We start from the raw sequence: 17,621 nt of genomic DNA on the forward strand, positions 1-17,621 counted from the left end.
GGTCAGAGGAGAGCTCACAAGGTCAAAGCTAAAGTGGACAAACAGGAAGTGGAGATCAGACAGAGGATGACGATGGCGGCTCTCGCCGAGGCCATGAACAAAGATGTCGGTACGAAAGCGACACTTCCTGCTTGTTGAGGTTCACGCCCACGATGACGTTTGAAACCTTATCTCAGATCACGTGGTCGACGCCCTCCTCCACACGTCGGTGGCTCTGGACTCTCTGGAACCAGACACGGTTCTGGAGGAGCAGCTGATCAAGGAGGTGGTGAGAAGGTCTGGGATGAAGTTCCGATGGGCCGCCCTGAGCGGGGTCAAAGAGAGGCCCGACAAAGACGCGAGGAGGAGGTGTGAGCCCACCTGAGCCCACCTGAGCCCACCTCAGCCAATCGGAACACGACAATCGAGCCTCACTTCTCACTCACTTCTAGCCCACCAGCAGATCCATCCAACCTGAAGCCCCGCCCCCCCGTGGTCACCATCATGGGTCACGTGGACCACGGTAAGACGACACTGCTGGACAGCCTGAGGAGGAGCCAGGTCGTCTCCACGGAGGCGGGCGGGATCACGCAGCACATCGGCGCCTTCCTCGGTAAGCGCGCCAAAACGAGGGCCAATCAGCATCAGCCGTTGAGCCCTAAAGCAGAACCAGAACCTGGAGGTGGTTCTGCTAACACGAACACGCCCGATGGAGATCTAGAATCTGATTGGGTCAAGTTCAACATGTGACCATGACGAGGCCGCTGGTTGGACTTCCTGTTGCTCCTCCCTGAACAGGAAGTTTGTTAGCTTAGAGTAGAGTACAAGTACAGTCACACAGTAGCGTGTATTACAGTACAAGTACAGTCACACAGTAGCATGCATTACAGTACAAGTACAGTCACACAGTAGCATGTATTACAGTACAAGTACAGTCACACAGTAGCGTGTATTACAGTACAAGTACAGTCACACAGTAGCATGTATTACAGTACAAGTACAGTCACACAGTAGCGTGTATTACAGTACAAGTACAGTCACACAGTAGCGTGTATTACAGTACAAGTACAGTCACACAGTAGCATGCATTACAGTACAAGTACAGTCACACAGTAGCGTGTATTACAGTACAAGTACAGTCACACAGTAGCATGTATTAGAGTACAAGTACAGTCACACAGTAGCATGTATTATAGTACAAGTACAGTCACACAGTAGCACGTATTACAGTACAAGTACAGTCACACAGTAGCGTGTATTACAGTACAAGTACAGTCACACAGTAGCATGTATTACAGTACAAGTACAGTCACACAGTAGCGTGTATTACAGTACAAGTACAGTCACACAGTAGCGTGTATTACAGTACAAGTACAGTCACACAGTAGCATGCATTACAGTACAAGTACAGTCACACAGTAGCGTGTATTACAGTACAAGTACAGTCACACAGTAGCATGTATTAGAGTACAAGTACAGTCACACAGTAGCATGTATTAGAGTACAAGTACAGTCACACAGTAGCATGTATTACAGTACAAGTACAGTCACACAGTAGCATGTATTACAGTACAAGTACAGTCACGCAGTAGCATGTATTACAGTACAAGTACAGTCACACAGTAGCATGTATTAGAGTACAAGTACAGTCACACAGTAGCGTGTATTACAGTACAAGCACAGTCACACAGTAGCGTGTATTACAGTACAAGTACAGTCACACAGTAGCATGTATTAGAGTACAAGTACAGTCACACAGTAGCATGTATTACAGTACAAGTACAGTCACACAGTAGCATGTATTAGAGTACAAGTACAGTCACACAGTAGCGTGTATTACAGTACAAGTACAGTCACGCAGTAGCGTGTATTACAGTACAAGTACAGTCACACAGTAGCGTGTATTACAGTACGAGTACAGTCACACAGTAGCGTGTATTAGAGTACAAGTACAGTCACACAGTAGCGTGTATTACAGTACAAGTACAGTCACACAGTAGCGTGTATTAGAGTACAAGTACAGTCACACAGTAGCATGTATTACAGTACAAGTACAGTCACACAGTAGCATGTATTACAGTACAAGTACAGTCACACAGTAGCATGTATTACAGTACAAGTACAGTCACACAGTTGCATGTATTAGAGTACAAGTACAGTCACACAGTACCGTGTATTACAGTACAAGTACAGTCACACAGTACCGTGTATTACAGTACAAGTACAGTCACACAGTAGCGTGTATTACAGTACAAGTACAGTCACGCAGTAGCGTGTATTACAGTACAAGTACAGTCACGCAGTAGCATGTACTACAGTACAAGTACAGTCACACAGTAGCGTGTATTACAGTACAAGTACAGTCACACAGTAGCATGTATTAGAGTACAAGTACAGTCACACAGTAGCATGTATTACAGTACAAGTACAGTCACACAGTAGCATGTATTAGAGTACAAGTACAGTCACACAGTAGCATGTATTACAGTACAAGTACAGTCACACAGTAGCATGTATTACAGTACAAGTACAGTCACACAGTAGCGTGTATTACAGTACAAGTACAGTCACACAGTAGCATGTATTACAGTACAAGTACAGTCACACAGTAGCATGTATTACAGTACAAGTACAGTCACACAGTAGCATGTATTACAGTACAAGTACAGTCACACAGTAGCATGTATTATAGTACAAGTACAGTCACACAGTAGCACGTATTACAGTACAAGTACAGTCACACAGTAGCGTGTATTACAGTACAAGTACAGTCACACAGTAGCGTGTATTACAGTACAAGTACAGTCACACAGTAGCATGTATTACAGTACAAGTACAGTCACACAGTAGCATGTATTACAGTACAAGTACAGTCAAACAGTAGCGTGTATTACAGTACAGGTACAGTCAAACAGTAGCGTGTATTACAGTACAGGTACAGTCACACAGTAGCGTGTATTACAGTACAAGTACAGTCACACAGTAGCATGTATTACAGTACAAGTACAGTCACACAGTAGCATGTATTACAGTACAAGTACAGTCACACAGTAGCATGTATTACAGTACAAGTACAGTCACACATCCTGTCTAAGAGGAGCATTTCTTGCGGTCTTGTTTCCGTTGAAAGTCCTTCGTACATAAATCATTGACATTTAACAATACAAATAAAAATAAAACCAATATTCAATAACTCAATTGATGCAACGTAACATTAGAAAAACAAAAATAAAATGATTTTACACCACCGATGCAAACTAACAATTAATCTAAAATAAATTACACCACTGATGCAAAATGACAATAACTTACATAAATTACAATAAATTACTAAAGCAATTAATATGTGCAACGTAGGTGGACAATAAAGGGGGGGGGGGGGGTTGATCCGGAGAGAGTCGTGATGACTATCTCCGTCTCTGTCCCCCTGAAAGGTGTATTTTTAGGGCCGTTTTGAAGGAGGCCAAAGAGGTGCATGTTTTGAGGGCGGGAGTCAAACAGTTCCACCCTTGGGGGGCAGTATTGTAGAAAGATGATTTACCCATGTTAGTCCTGTAGGAGGGGGTAATCAGGCTGTTGGTTGAGCTCCCTCTAGTGTTGTGGCTGTGGAGGTGTTTATTCAGGTATGCAGGGATTGAGGGGACTGAGGGCAGAGCTGCATTGACTATTTTAAATGCCAATCCCATTTTGAGTTGTTTAACCCTGTCTTCTACCCTGAGCCATTTTAGGCTAGCAAAATGTCCAGGAAGAAGGTGGGTCATGGGCCCCAGATTGAGGAGTAGCCCAATCAGTTTGTTTTGGGAGGTTTGGAGCCTGGTTTTCAGGGACACTTTGATGTTTGAATACCAGGAGGTGCTAGCATAGTCAAAGAGGGGCTGAACGAGGCTCCAGCAAACGTCCGGAGACAAAAGGAGACATTCTGCCCAAAAGTCTTGTTCTCTGATTGACTTTTTTGATCACCTTAGTTGCCATACTATCACCAGACAGGTATTTGTCAAGAACACAGCCCAAATAGGTAATCTCTTCTTTGCTGGAGATTACTGTATTATCGACTGTGATAGGATTAGCATCCTTAGCGCCAGCACATATTTGACTGTTTCCATGTCAACATGATGCAGGTGGAGTGTGTGATGATGTAATCGGCTCTAATGGCGTTTTGGGGTGGGCGGGGCTTGTCTTCCAGTCCAGCTGCCTTCAGGAGAGAGAATCACCTTCCTGGACACGCCGGGTCACGCTGCCTTCTCGGCCATGAGAGCCCGCGGAGCCAACGCCACCGACATCATCATCCTGGTGGTGGCGGCTGAGGACGGCGTCATGGACCAGACGGTGGAGTCCATCCAGCACGCTAGGCAGGCTAAAGGTTCGAGCTCCGCCTGGCAGTCAAAACTCGGGGCTTTCGTCTGCTGCTGGTCCTGATGCTTCCGCGTTCCTCAGTTCCCATCATCGTGGCGGTGAATAAGTGTGACAAGCCTCAGGCCGACGCCCAGAAGGTCAAACGGGAGCTGCTGGCTCACGACGTCGTCTGCGAGGAGTTCGGGGGCGACGTTCAGGCAATCCACGTGTCTGGACTGAAGGTGACAGCGGAGTGATGTCACCGATCAATCATGACATCTGAGCTAATCTGATCTGCTTTGATCTGATCTAATCTAATATGATTTGATTTGAGCTAATCTGATCTGATCTGATCTGATCTAATATAATATGATCTGATCTAATCTGATTTGAGCTAATCTGATTTGATCTGATCTAATATAATATGATCTGATCTAATCTAATCTAATATGATCTAATCTGATTTGAGCTAATCTGATCTGATCTGATATAATATGATCTGATCTAATCTGATTTGAGCTAATCTGATTTGATCTGATCTAATATAATATGATCTGATCTAATCTAATATGATCTAATCTGATTTGAGCTAATCTGATCTGATCTGATCTAATATAATATGATCTGATCTAATCTAATCTAATATGATTTGATCTAATCTAATCTAATCTGATCTGATCTAATCTGATTTGAGCTAATCTGATTTGATCTGATCTAATATAATATGATCTAATCTGATTTGAGCTAATCTGATCTGATCTGATCTAATATGATCTGATCTAATCTGATCTGATCTAATCTAATCTGATTTGATCTGATCTAATATAATATGATCTAATCTAATATGATCTGATCTAATCTGATTTGATCTGATCTAATCTGATTTGATCTGATCTAATATAATATGATCTAATCTAATCTGATGAATGAATGAATGAATGAATATATTTATTAGATAGAATGTTAGAGTACAAGTACAGTCACACAGTAGCATGTATTACAGTACAAGTACAGTCACACAGTAGCATGTATTACAGTACAAGTACAGTCACACAGTAGCGTGTATTACAGTACAAGTACAGTCACACAGTAGCATGTATTACAGTACAAGTACAGTCACACAGTAGCGTGTATTACAGTACAAGTACAGTCACACAGTAGCATGTATTACAGTACAAGTACAGTCACACAGTAGCATGTATTACAGTACAAGTACAGTCACACAGTAGCGTGTATTACAGTACAAGTACAGTCACACAGTAGCATGTATTACAGTACAAATACAGTCACACAGTAGCATGTATTACAGTACAAGTACAGTCAAACAGTAGCATGTATTACAGTACAAGTACAGTCACACAGTAGCGTGTATTACAGTACAAGTACAGTCACACAGTAGCATGTATTACAGTACAAGTACAGTCACACAGTAGCGTGTATTACAGTACAAGTACAGTCACACAGTAGCATGTATTACAGTACAAGTACAGTCACACAGTAGCATGTATTACAGTACAAGTACAGTCACACAGTAGCGTGTATTACAGTACAAGTACAGTCACACAGTAGCGTGTATTAGAGTACAAGTACAGTCACACAGTAGCATGTATTACAGTACAAGTACAGTCACACAGTAGCGTGTATTAGAGTACAAGTACAGTCAAACATCCTGTCCAAGAGGAGCATTTCTTGCGGTCTTGTTTCCGTTGAAAGTCCTTCGTACATAAATCATCCACAATTAACAATACAAATAAAAATAAAACCAATATTAAATTACACAATTGATGCAACGTAACATTAGAAAAACAAAAATAAAATGATTTTACACCGCCAGTGCAAACTAACAATTAATCTAAAATAAATTACACCACTGATGCAAAATGACAATAAATTACATAAATGACAATAAATTACATAAATTACAATAAATTACTAAGGCAACTAATATGTGCAACGTAGGTGGACAAAAAGGGGGGGGGTTTGATCCGGAGAGAGTCGTGATGACTATCTCCGTTTCTGTCCCCCTGAAAGGTGTATTTTTAGGGCCTTTTTGAAGGAGGCCAAAGAGGTGCATGTTTTGAGGGCAGGAGTCAAACAGTTCCACCCTTAGGGGGCAGTATTATAAAACGATGATTTACCCATGTTAGTCCTATAGGAGGGGGTAATCAGGTTGTTGTTTGAGCTAATCTAATATGATCTGATCTAATCTGATCTGATCTAATCTGATTTGAGCTAATCTGATTTGATCTGATCTAATATAATATGATCTGATTTGAGCTAATCTGATTTGATCTAATCTAATATGATCTGATCTAATCTAATCTAATCTGATCTCTCAGGGCGACAACCTGCTGGCTCTGTCCGAGGCCACCGTGGCGCTGGCGGAGGTTCTGGACCTGAAGGCAGAACCCAGCGGTCCGGTGGAGGGACTCGTCATCGAGAGCCGCGCCAGCAGAGGCAAAGGGTGAGCGGTCCAAAATGCTGGCTCGGCTCGGTTCTGTTCTGGTTCTTCACAGGAAGTTCCTCACTCTGGTTCTGTTGCGTGATTGGACAGTCCCGTGACGACCGCCATCATCCAGCGGGGAACCCTGAGGCGAGGTTCTGTCCTGGTGGCCGGGACCTGCTGGGCTAAAGTGCGGTTCCTGTTCAATGAGAATGGGCAGGCGGTGACGGAGGCGGGTCCGAGTTCTGCGGTGGAGGTGGTCGGCTGGAAGGACCTGCCGTCTGCTGGGGACACGATCCTGGAGGTGGAGTCAGAGGTGAGGACCCGCCCACGTGGCTTCTGTTCCACGTGGGCGGCCCTGATGGACCGTGGCGTTCTCCGTTTGAGCAGCAGCGGGCGAGGGAGGTGGTCGACTGGAGGAGCTACGAGGAGGAGCAGCAGAAGCTGCAGGAGGACCGGCGTGCCATCGAGCTGAAGCACACGCTCCACCTGGAGCAGTACAGGAAGCAGAAGGCGGAGCTAGAACACCTGAGCTGGAGACAGAGGAGGGTCGCTCTGTACCGGGCCAACAAGAACGCGTTTGCTGTCAGACCGAGTGAGAGAACGCAGAGCGACGAGCTCCGCCTCCCGCTCATCGTCAAAGGTACGCCATCGACGTCTCCGGGTCACCTGCTGGAGGTCGAGGTCATTACCGACGATGGTCCCTGAGATTAGCGTTAACCCGAGCGACTTGATTCCAGGTGACGTGGACGGGTCGGTGGAGGCCATCTTGAACGTCTTGAACAGTTACGACGCTCAGCAGCAGTGTCTCCTGGAAGTCCTTCACTTTGGCGTTGGGGACATTTCAGAGAGGGACGTCAACATGGCCGACACGTTCACAGGTAAAGGACAAGACGGCACTGCAGGAGGCGTGTCCCGGAACTGTCTTTAAATAATTTACATTAGTTAACGCAGTTTAAGAATCAAGAAATGTTTATTGTCAGTTAGAGGTGCGTAAGAAACAGTCATTCAAAGAGAAAGTTATTCAAACAGAAACGGGCATTCAAACAGAAACAGTCATTCAAAGAGAAAGTTATTCAAACAGAAACAGGCATTCAAACAGAAACAGTTATTCAAACAGAAACAGGCATTCAAACAGAAACAGTCATTCAAAGAGAAAGTTATTCAAACAGAAACAGGCATTCAAACAGAAACAGTTATTCAAACAGAAACAGGCATTCAAACAGAAGCAGTTATTCAAAGAGAAACAGTTATTCAAACAGAAACAGGCATTCAAAGAGAAACAGTTATTCAAACAGAAACAGGCATTCAAACAGAAACAGTTATTCAAACAGAAACAGTTATTCAAACAGAAACAGTTATTCAAACAGAAACAGTCATTCAAAGAGAAACAGTTATTCAAACAGAAACAGTTATTCAAACAGAAACAGGCATTCAAACAGAAACAGTTATTCAAACAGAAACCGGCATTCAAACAGAAGCAGTTATTCAAAGAGAAACAGTTATTCAAACAGAAACAGGCATTCAAAGAGAAACAGTTATTCAAACAGAAACAGGCATTCAAACAGAAACAGTTATTCAAACAGAAACAGTCATTCAAAGAGAAACAGTTATTCAAACAGAAACAGTTATTCAAACAGAAACAGGCATTCAAACAGAAACAGTTATTCAAACAGAAACAGGCATTCAAACAGAAGCAGTTATTCAAAGAGAAACAGTTATTCAAACAGAAACAGGCATTCAAAGAGAAACAGTTATTCAAACAGAAACAGTTATTCAAACAGAAACAGGCATTCAAAGAGAAACAGTTATTCAAACAGAAACAGTTATTCAAAGAGAAACAGGCCATCTGCCGTCAGGAGTTTTGAAGTTTCAATCCAATATGGCCGCCTTCCTTGTGTGTCTGGGGGCGTGGCCATAATAAAAAAAATGTTTGCCCTGACATGACGCATGTGTGTACCGAATTTCGTGGCTGTCTGACAAAGTTGGCGTCGGACCCCCCATAGGCACAATGCATTGTGATTTTTGTAGGTGGCGCTAGCGCGCCACTTTTTCATGCCCAATTTTGAAACACATAAAATAATTAATTTTTCGCCGGTTCTGAGCTTGGTTCAAAGTTTGGTGAGTTTTCGAGCATGTTCACAAAGAAAGAAGGAAAGAAAGAAAGAATATCAGACAGTCTTTGGTCAAAACATCAAGCAGCCGCCGCGGGACGCCGTCCCCCGTCTCAAGCAGCCGCCGCGGGACGCCGTCCCCCGTCTCAAGCAGCCGCCGCAACGGGACGCCGTCCCCCGTCTCAAGCAGCCGCCGCCACGGGATGGCGTCCCCCGTCTCAAGCAGCCGCCGCCACGGGATGGCGTCCCCCGTCTCAAGCAGCAGCCGCCGCGGGACGGCGTCCCCCGTCTCAAGCAGCCGTCCCCCGTTTCAAGCAGCCGCCGCCACGGGACGCCGTCCCCCGTCTCAAGCAGCCGCCGCCACGGGACGGCGTCCCCCGTCTCAAGCAGCCGCCGCGGGACGCCGTCCCCCGTCTCAAGCAGCAGCCGCCGCGGGACGGCGTCCCCCGTCTCAAGCAGCAGCCGCCGCGGGACGGCGTCCCCCGTCTCAAGCAGCCGCCGCGGGACGTCATCCCCCGTCTCAAGCAGCAGCCGCCACGGGACGGCGTCCCCCGTCTCAAGCAGCCGCCGCGGGACGCCGTCCCCCGTCTCAAGCAGCCGCCGCGGGACGGCGTCCCCCGTCTCAAGCAGCCGCCGCGGCGGGACGGCGTCCCCCGTCTCAAGCAGCCGCGGCGGGACGGCGTCCCCGTCTCAAGCAGCCGCCGCGGGACGGCGTCCCCCGTCTCAAGCAGCCGCCGCGGGACGGCGTCCCCGTCTCAAGCAGCCGCGGCGGGACGGCGTCCCCGTCTCAAGCAGCCGCGGCGGGACGGCGTCCCCGTCGCTCTTCACACACGGGCAAAGATAATCTCGGGACGTAATGAAACCGCTTTGAATCGTCGTCTGTTTCGTCCGTCACATTCAAAGTTGACACTTTGACCTTTCCCTCCAGGTTCCGTTTACGGCTTCAACGTCGGCGCCAATAAGGCGGTCCAGCAGATGGCGGCGAAGCGCGGCGTCCCGCTGCGGCTCCACGCCGTCATCTACAGACTGATCGACGAGCTGAAGGCGGAGCTCAGCAGCAAACTGCCGCCGCTCGTCTCGGAGAACGTCGTTGGTGAGGAACCGAGCCGACCACCAGGAATCCGGACCCGTCGGTTCTGCTTCACGCGGTTCTGTGGCCCCTCAGGTGAAGCGATGGTTCTCGCCCTCTTTGAGATCTCCGTGGGGAAGAAGAAGGTTCCGGTTGCCGGCTGTCGGGTCCAGAAAGGCCGGCTGGACCGCCGGATGAAGTTCAGGATGAGCCGAGGACAGGATACCGTGTGGGAGGGTGAGCCGGACCCCCGCCTGGATCTGGATCCGGAGCGTCCCGACTGTGCTGATGCTCTCGACGCCCCCTGCAGGTTCTCTGGTGGCGTTGAAGCACCACAAAGACGACGTGCAGACGGTGAACGCGGGGATGGAGTGCGGCCTGTCGGCCGACGGCGGCGTGCTCTTCTCGCCCGGTGATGTCATCGTCTGCTTCGAGGAGGTGGCGGTTCCACAGGTCACTTCCTGGGACCCCGGCTTCTAAGACTTCACTTCCCATCGCTTCCTCTTCCGTCCACCGATCGTGTGACTCGGCCGTGATTGGTCGGGAGCGTTAAATAAACGAAGCAGTCGGGTCGTAAGCGTTTAATATTCAGGTGGAGAATGCTGCTCTCTGATTGGACGGCTAAGATTCTAACATCCAGAGACTTGCTCTAAAAACAAAGGAGGACGGGCGAGTCGGGACCGCCTCACTTCCTCTTCCTCTTTCCTGGCTTGGCGAGGAGCGCTGGCTCGATCTGATCCGGGGTCAGTCCTCTGACGGAGAGGAGCCGCGTGGCGCGCTCCGTCAGCGTCCCCCCACACTTCAGCCCGCGGGACATCAGCTCCTGCTTCAGGACGGTCAGGCCCAGCGACTCCAGCTGGGCAACGGAGGACAGCGAGGACACGTCCAGCTGGGGAGGAGGGGGTGGTCAAAGTGAAACCAGGTGAGACAGGTAAAGACAGAACCCGAGACAAGCGTTAAGAGTTACGGTCGGATGACGGGAGAACCAGCTGCACGTTCTCCTCAGAACCCTGTCTGGGACCGCCCTCGATGGAGCAACGGGGGACAGGAGACCACGAGGACAGGAGACCAAGAGGACAGGATACCAAGAGGACAGGAGACCAAGAGGACAGGAGACCACGGGGACAGGAGACCACGAGGACAGGATACCAAGAGGACAGGATACCAAGAGGACAGGAGACCAAGAGGACAGGAGACCAAGAGGACAGGAGACCAAGAGGACAGGAGACCAAGAGGACAGGAGACCACGGGGACAGGAGACCAAGAGGACAGGAGACCACGGGGACAGGATACCAAGAGGACAGGAGACGGAAACAAGACCACAAGGGCTTTTTAGAAATGCTCCTCTTAGACAGGATGTGTGACTGTACTTGTACTGTAATACACGCTACTGTGTGACTGTACTTGTACTGTAATACATGCTACTGTGTGACTGTACTTGTACTGTAATACACGCTACTGTGTGACTGTACTTGTACTGTAATACACGCTACTGTGTGACTGTACTTGTACTGTAATACATGCTACTGTGTGACTGTACTTGTACTGTAATACACGCTACTGTGTGACTGTACTTGTACTGTAATACACGCTACTGTGTGACTGTACTTGTACTGTAATACATGCTACTGTGTGACTGTACTTGTACTGTAATACATGCTACTGTGTGACTGTACTTGTACTGTAATACACGCTACTGTGTGACTGTACTTGTACTGTAATACATGCTACTGTGTGACTGTACTTGTACTGTAATACACGCTACTGTGTGACTGTACTTGTACTGTAATACATGCTACTGTGTGACTGTACTTGTACTGTAATACACGCTACTGTGTGACTGTACTTGTACTGTAATACATGCTACTGTGTGACCGTACTTGTACTCTAATACATGCTACTGTGTACTTGTACTCTAACATTCTATCTAATAAATATATTCATCATCACAGGAGACGACACCGTCAAAATAAAACACCTCAGAACTCCATGAATGTCATTTTTGAGAGAGAGAGAAATGAATGCAGCAGTATTATGGGATGGACGGCTAACCTCTGGCTGTCGGCCCATTGGTCCATCTCTGATGGCTTGCGCAGGGCTCCTCCCCTCCTCTCCGAGGGCTTCCCCGGGGCTCCTCCCCTCCTCTCTGAGGGCCTCCCCGGGGCTCCGCCCCTCCTCTCCGAGGCTCCTCCCCTCCTCTCCGAGGGCCTCCCCGGGGCTCCGCCCCTCCTCTCCGAGGCTCCTCCCCTCCTCTCCGAGGGCCTTCCCGGGGCTCCGCCCCTCTTCTCCGAGGGCCTTCCCGGGGCTCCGCCCCTCTTCTCCGAGGGCCTCCCCGAGGCTCCGCCCCTCCTCTCCGAGGGCTTCCCCGGGGCTCTGCCCCTCCTCTCCGAGGGCCTCCCCGGGGCTCCTCCCCTCCTCTCCGAGGGCTTCCCCGGAGCTCCGCCCCTCCTCCTGTCTGACGCTTTGAGGAGCCAATGAGGAGCTGCTTTCAGGAGACGACCTTGGAGGGCCAATAAGTGCGTTAAACAGGTGAACATCTGATCACGTTTGAACCAATCGTGTCATCTCGACCTGCAACCCTGGGCAAGCTCTGCTGTTTGCGTCGTCGTGGTAACAGCAGCAGCTTCACAGCTGGTCGACGAGGATGGAGATTCTTCATCATCTTCATCGTCCGAGCTCAGCAGCATGTCCGGCTCCATCCTGTAAGGACAACATGTCGTCCGTCTCTTCAACACATGCCCCGCCCACCTTGATGAGACTGTTTTCATTGGTCGTAACGACTCACCAGAAACACTCTGCTGCTCTCTTCCTCTTCCTCTTCCTCTTCCTCGTGCGCTGCAGCTCGCTCTCGTCTGTATCCGCCCTCACCTGAGCGCCGGAGGCCTCCTGCAGACCTGAGACACGGGTCGCCGTTAGCCGCTGTGGCCGCGCCGCGGCGCCGCTCTGGGGCGGGGCTAACCTTTGATCACAGAGTCCTCCAGCCGCTCCGACAGGGCGTGGCACTGCTGCTGGTACTCCGGGTCGGTGAACTGGTGTTTGGGTTCCGACAGTTTCCTCTGGAGACGCTCCAGGCGACGCTGCTCCTTCTCAGCTTCCCGCTCCGCCTGCTTCTTCAGCCACTCCCCCATCCTGCAACACCACAGAAGAAGAGGAGTAAGCTCTGTCAGCAGCGTCGGGTCTTCGTCCGAGCTGACATCTCACTCTTTCTCGTGGTTGACGTCTCTGAGGCGTCGTCCGCTCAGATCTCTGCAGGCCTCCCGGTTTGTCGTCTTCTCGATCTGAGCGCCCAGAGCTCGGAGCATGGAACCGAAGCCTGAAACAGACGCGGGTTAGAAGACGTCCATCACTCCTTTCCTGTCTGCTTCCTGGAACGGACCTCCTTTCCCCCCACAGAGGCGGGGCTGCAGGTGATAGAAGGCTCCATGGCGGAGAGGATCGTCCAGACCTGCCCGTTGACCATTTCTGATGATGTAGAAATCACCTGGAGCAAAGCCCTGCACACACAATTCAATTCATCTTTATTGATAACGCGCCAATCTTAACGTCACGTCAGGACACTGATTGATGAAATATTGCGAAGGTGAAAGAACGCAGTCCTTGAAATGTGCTTTATCTAGGACTGAAAGGACAGGTCCTGATCAAAGACAACCTGTGATCACGGATCATTCACCGTTAGCTCGATTAGCATCACGCCAACAGTCTCCTATCCATTGTCTACCATTGTTTGTTGGCTAACGCTAGCACACATCGGGTTAGCCTGGGTGTGTTTGTTGGCTAACGCTAGCACACATCGGGTTAGCCTGTGTGTTTTTTGGCTAACGCTAGCACACATCGGGTTGGCCTGGGTGTGTTTGTTGGCTAACGCTAGCACACATCGGGTTGGCCTGGGTGTGTTTGTTGGCTAACGCTAGCACACATCGGGTTAGCCTGTGTGTTTGTTGGCTAACGCTAGCACACATCGGGTTAGCCTGTGTGTTTTTTGGCTAACGCTAGCACACATCGGGTTGGCCTGGGTGTGTTTGTTGGCTAACGCTAGCACACATCGGGTTGGCCTGGGTGTGTTTGTTGGCTAACGCTAGCACACATCGGGTTAGCCTGTGTGTTTTTTGGCTAACGCTAGCACACATCGGGTTAGCCTGTGTGTTTGTTGGCTAACGCTAGCACACATCGGGTTAGCCTGTGTGTTTGTTGGCTAACGCTAGCACACATCGGGTTAGCCTGTGTGTTTTTTGGCTAACGCTAAATCACATCGGGTTAGCCTGTGTGTTTTTTGGCTAACGCTAGCACACATCGGGTTGGCCTGGGTGTGTTTGTTGGCTAACGCTAGCACACATCGGGTTGGCCTGGATGTGTTTGTTGGCTAACGCTAGTACACATCGGGTTAGCCTGTGTGTTTTTTGGCTAACGCTAGCACACATCGGGTTAGCCTGTGTGTTTGTTGGCTAACCCTAGCACACATCGGGTTAGCCTGTGTGTTTGTTGGCTAACCCTAGCACACATCGGGTTAGCCTGTGTGTTTTTTGGCTAACGCTAGATCACATCGGGTTAGCCTGTGTGTTTTTTGGCTAACGCTAGATCACATCGGGTTAGCCTGTGTGTTTTTTGGCTAACGCTAGCACACATTCGTCTAATCGACACTTTCAGAGCAGCCGCTTGTTTCCCGCCTCTGTCGGTGTGAACACTGACCTGAAGCTGGACGAACCGGTTCAGAACGTCTGCGACCACAGAACCGTCTGGGCATATCAAATTAGACAACCTGAAACTCGGAGCGCTAACAAACACCTCCATCTTTGCTTCTTCGCCAACAGCCACACAGTGCGCATGCGCAGCTCTTCTTCGCGGCCCCTTCTGCACCAAACATTTACGTCACCACGGCGCCACCTGCTGGCTCCAGCTGGGAACAACAGGATAAACTACAGGACAACACCATTTTGCGCTCCTGTTATAAATCATTTATAATTCGCGTTTATTAGATATCAGATTAATGTCAACGACTATACATTTTTATGTGTCTTATATTACATCGATCGCTTACTGAGACCACTCTGACTGTTGGATGTATCAGCAGGGGGGAGGAGTCTGGGACAGGGCTGTGGTTATAAGTAAGTTAAGTATAAATATTTGTGGGGTCCTCATTGACAATAAACTGGACTGGGGTCAGTTTATAAGGCTCAGGTCCTTCAACATCTGGACGATGCTGAGGATGTTCTATGAGCCTGTGGTCCCATCCTGTCTGCTGGGGTGTGCTGGGGTGTCCAGTCCATCCTGTCTGCTGGGGGTATCTAGGCGACTTCAATCTGTAACGGGGTTTGTCGTTTTTACTGAGTGACGTTTGTGGATCTGAATAAAGATCAGAGGGAGCCAAGTTCAAACTCTTTAATGACATGTAACAAAGGCCAAGTCATGAATGGAGTCACGTCAGTTCCAGCGTTTCACTGCACGTTTTTATTTACAATAATACTTTGAACAGTAAATATAATTTGTTTGAACATTAATGTGATTAAATCTCAAATACCTAACAATGGAAAAATTACGGAGCAACATTGTTGATTTAACGGGAGGGGGGCAAAACATGGCGGACAGGAGACAGTAACTCAGCAGCTTCTTATCTTTGGCTGGACAAGCTTCCGTACTTGCCTGTAAGGCGTCCAGGGTCACGAACATGTGGACCCCGTCCAACCCGGTTCGGGGGTTACTTGAGCACCGGAGCCGCTTCCCCCGGCCCTAGCCCTGGCTCTCCCGTCCATGGCTTCCTTCCAGCGGGGCCAGGAGCGCGGCCTTGGCCTCCAGCAGCGTGGTATCGCTGCTGGCTCCCAGGAAGCGGGCGGTGAGCTCCAGGTCCTGCAGGCGCAGACGGACCCTGCTGCCCCGCCGCAGGGTCTCCCCTTTCACCGGCCGCCGGCAGACGCAGTGGAACTTCCCCCCGAAGTCGATGTACAAATCATCCTGAACCACGTGGAAGATCGTCCCGAACACGATTCTATCTTTGGCTGGTCCCATCTGGATCAACGGGGACCGGCGCAGCATCGAGGCGAAGGTCTCCGCTTGGCCGGGGGGGAAGCGGCTGTCCTCCGCGTTCCGCTGGAGCTCCGACTGCAGATCCAAGGCGGCAGCGAAGCCCGACTTGGGTCGCTCCGCGGCGGGGCGATCACGGCCCGAGGACCCGCTGGAGGTCGAACCGAGGAGCCGAGAGGACGGTAACCGGATTCTGCTCCCGACGCCGGATACAACCTTGCACAAGGCCGCCATCTTGTCCCACAACGCAGATCAACGAACGCTTCCGGTTTGAACTTCCTTTCGACAGGAAACGTCACAGCGCCACCTGGCGGCCCGAGCCGTTCTACATGTTTACTGTCCTTCGTTCACGAGTGACGTCATTATTGGTCAATGAGGATCTCAACTTGTAAATAATCTATTTATTACAAGACTTTTAGTCTGAGAATCATGGGTGCATCTTAAATGTCAATAAAAGGGTTCAAATCTGACGTTAAAAAAAAAATTCCACCAACAATGAGGATGAAATGAGGCCTGTCCTCCGTGCCTGTCGTTATCTACCGCCCAACGCACGACAACATGGTAGCATAATAACATGCTAACAGGACAGCATGATAGCACGACAACATGTTAGCATAATAACATGCTAACAGGACAGCATGATAGCACGACAACATGGTAGCTTAATAACATGCTAACAGGACAGCATGATAGCACGACAACATGGTAGCATAATAACATGCTAACAGGACAGCATGATAGCACGACAACATGGTAGCTTAATAACATGCTAACAGGACAGCATGATAGCACGACAACATGGTAGCATAATAACATGCTAACAGGACAGCATGATAGCACGACAACATGGTAGCTTAATAACATGCTAACAGGACAGCATGATAGCACGACAACATGGTAGCTTAATAACATGCTAACAGTACAGCATGATAGCACAACAACATGGTAGCTTAATAACATGCTAACAGGACAGCATGATAGGACGACAACATGGTAGCATAATAACATGCTAACAGAACAGCATGATAGCACGACAACATGGTAGCATAATAACATGCTAACAGGACAGCATGATAGCACGACAATATGGTAGCATAATAACATGCTAACAGGACAGCATGATGGCACGACAACATGGTAGCTTGATGATATATAGTTTGTCATCTCAGAATTGTGGACTCACACTAACTCAACTCCAGATTATTTAACAGATGAAAACATTCCTAAATAAAACAGTGAATACAGATACTGTATTTTATTGATTGATGGTAGCGCCCCCATTTGCATTTGGGCAAACAGTTTGATTTGTAGTTCTGTAGTAATAAATATGTTGTAGTTTCCAGGGGACGATCGGTATGGAGGTCACAAACACGAGCTTTTGTCTTTAAACAATGTCAGGTTTTAGACTAACATTTATTTAAATGTCTAATATGTTTTAAATATTTAACAGCATGCTAAACAATGAATCAAAGACAATCAACATGAAAACATTCAGCGCTTGTTAGCTTGTAAAACTAAAACTCCACACAGCAGCTTTAATGCTATGCTAACAAGTATCCACACCTCCCACTGGAAGCATTTAGAACCACATTGATCATCGATCGTAATCATTAGCTTGATCATTAGCGTCTCTTTCACCGCTAAGCACATGTAAATTAAGCTGCAAGCT

General features: G+C 48.7%; 3 protein-coding genes across 3 annotated transcripts; 1 reads left to right on the forward strand and 2 right to left on the reverse strand.

Moving 5' to 3' along the window:
* Nucleotides 1-10,510, forward strand: mtif2 (mitochondrial translational initiation factor 2). Its single transcript, XM_068750775.1, has 12 exons — nucleotides 1-109; nucleotides 177-348; nucleotides 432-592; nucleotides 4,163-4,339; nucleotides 4,414-4,553; nucleotides 6,651-6,775; nucleotides 6,866-7,070; nucleotides 7,145-7,397; nucleotides 7,495-7,635; nucleotides 9,797-9,961; nucleotides 10,034-10,174; nucleotides 10,248-10,510. Exons 1-12 carry the CDS (start codon nucleotides 67-69, stop codon nucleotides 10,415-10,417), a joined length of 1,893 nt encoding a protein of 630 aa, XP_068606876.1. The 5' UTR covers nucleotides 1-66; the 3' UTR covers nucleotides 10,418-10,510.
* On the reverse strand, nucleotides 10,504-14,736 carry sde2 (SDE2 telomere maintenance homolog (S. pombe)). The gene is given in 7 exon segments (XM_068750776.1): nucleotides 10,504-10,826; nucleotides 11,990-12,437; nucleotides 12,509-12,637; nucleotides 12,723-12,831; nucleotides 12,897-13,066; nucleotides 13,139-13,431; nucleotides 14,624-14,736. Coding segments are annotated over 7 exon segments (1,455 nt in total). The 5' UTR covers nucleotides 14,726-14,736; the 3' UTR covers nucleotides 10,504-10,622.
* Nucleotides 14,737-15,304: 568 nt separating this feature from the next.
* Nucleotides 15,305-16,212, reverse strand: mrps28 (mitochondrial ribosomal protein S28). Its single transcript, XM_068751262.1, has one exon. It carries the CDS (start codon nucleotides 16,184-16,186, stop codon nucleotides 15,662-15,664), a length of 525 nt encoding a protein of 174 aa, XP_068607363.1. The 5' UTR covers nucleotides 16,187-16,212; the 3' UTR covers nucleotides 15,305-15,661.
* Between the last annotated feature and the right edge of the window lie 1,409 nt (nucleotides 16,213-17,621).

This window comes from Brachionichthys hirsutus, chromosome 17 (genome assembly GCF_040956055.1).
Source record: "Brachionichthys hirsutus isolate HB-005 chromosome 17, CSIRO-AGI_Bhir_v1, whole genome shotgun sequence".
Lineage (NCBI taxonomy): Eukaryota > Metazoa > Chordata > Actinopteri > Lophiiformes > Brachionichthyidae > Brachionichthys > Brachionichthys hirsutus.

Excerpts from the sequence above, each read along its gene's own strand:
- mrps28 (XM_068751262.1), bottom strand. The coding sequence starts at position 16,186 with ATGGCGGCCTTGTGCAAGGTTGTATCCGGCGTCGGGAGCAGAATCCGG.
- mtif2 (XM_068750775.1), top strand. The coding sequence starts at position 67 with ATGACGATGGCGGCTCTCGCCGAGGCCATGAACAAAGATGTCG. Across the intron at positions 7,398-7,494 it reads CCTCCCGCTCATCGTCAAAG|GTGACGTGGACGGGTCGGTG; the intron begins GTACGCCATCGA and ends ACTTGATTCCAG. Across the intron at positions 7,636-9,796 it reads CATGGCCGACACGTTCACAG|GTTCCGTTTACGGCTTCAAC; the intron begins GTAAAGGACAAG and ends CTTTCCCTCCAG.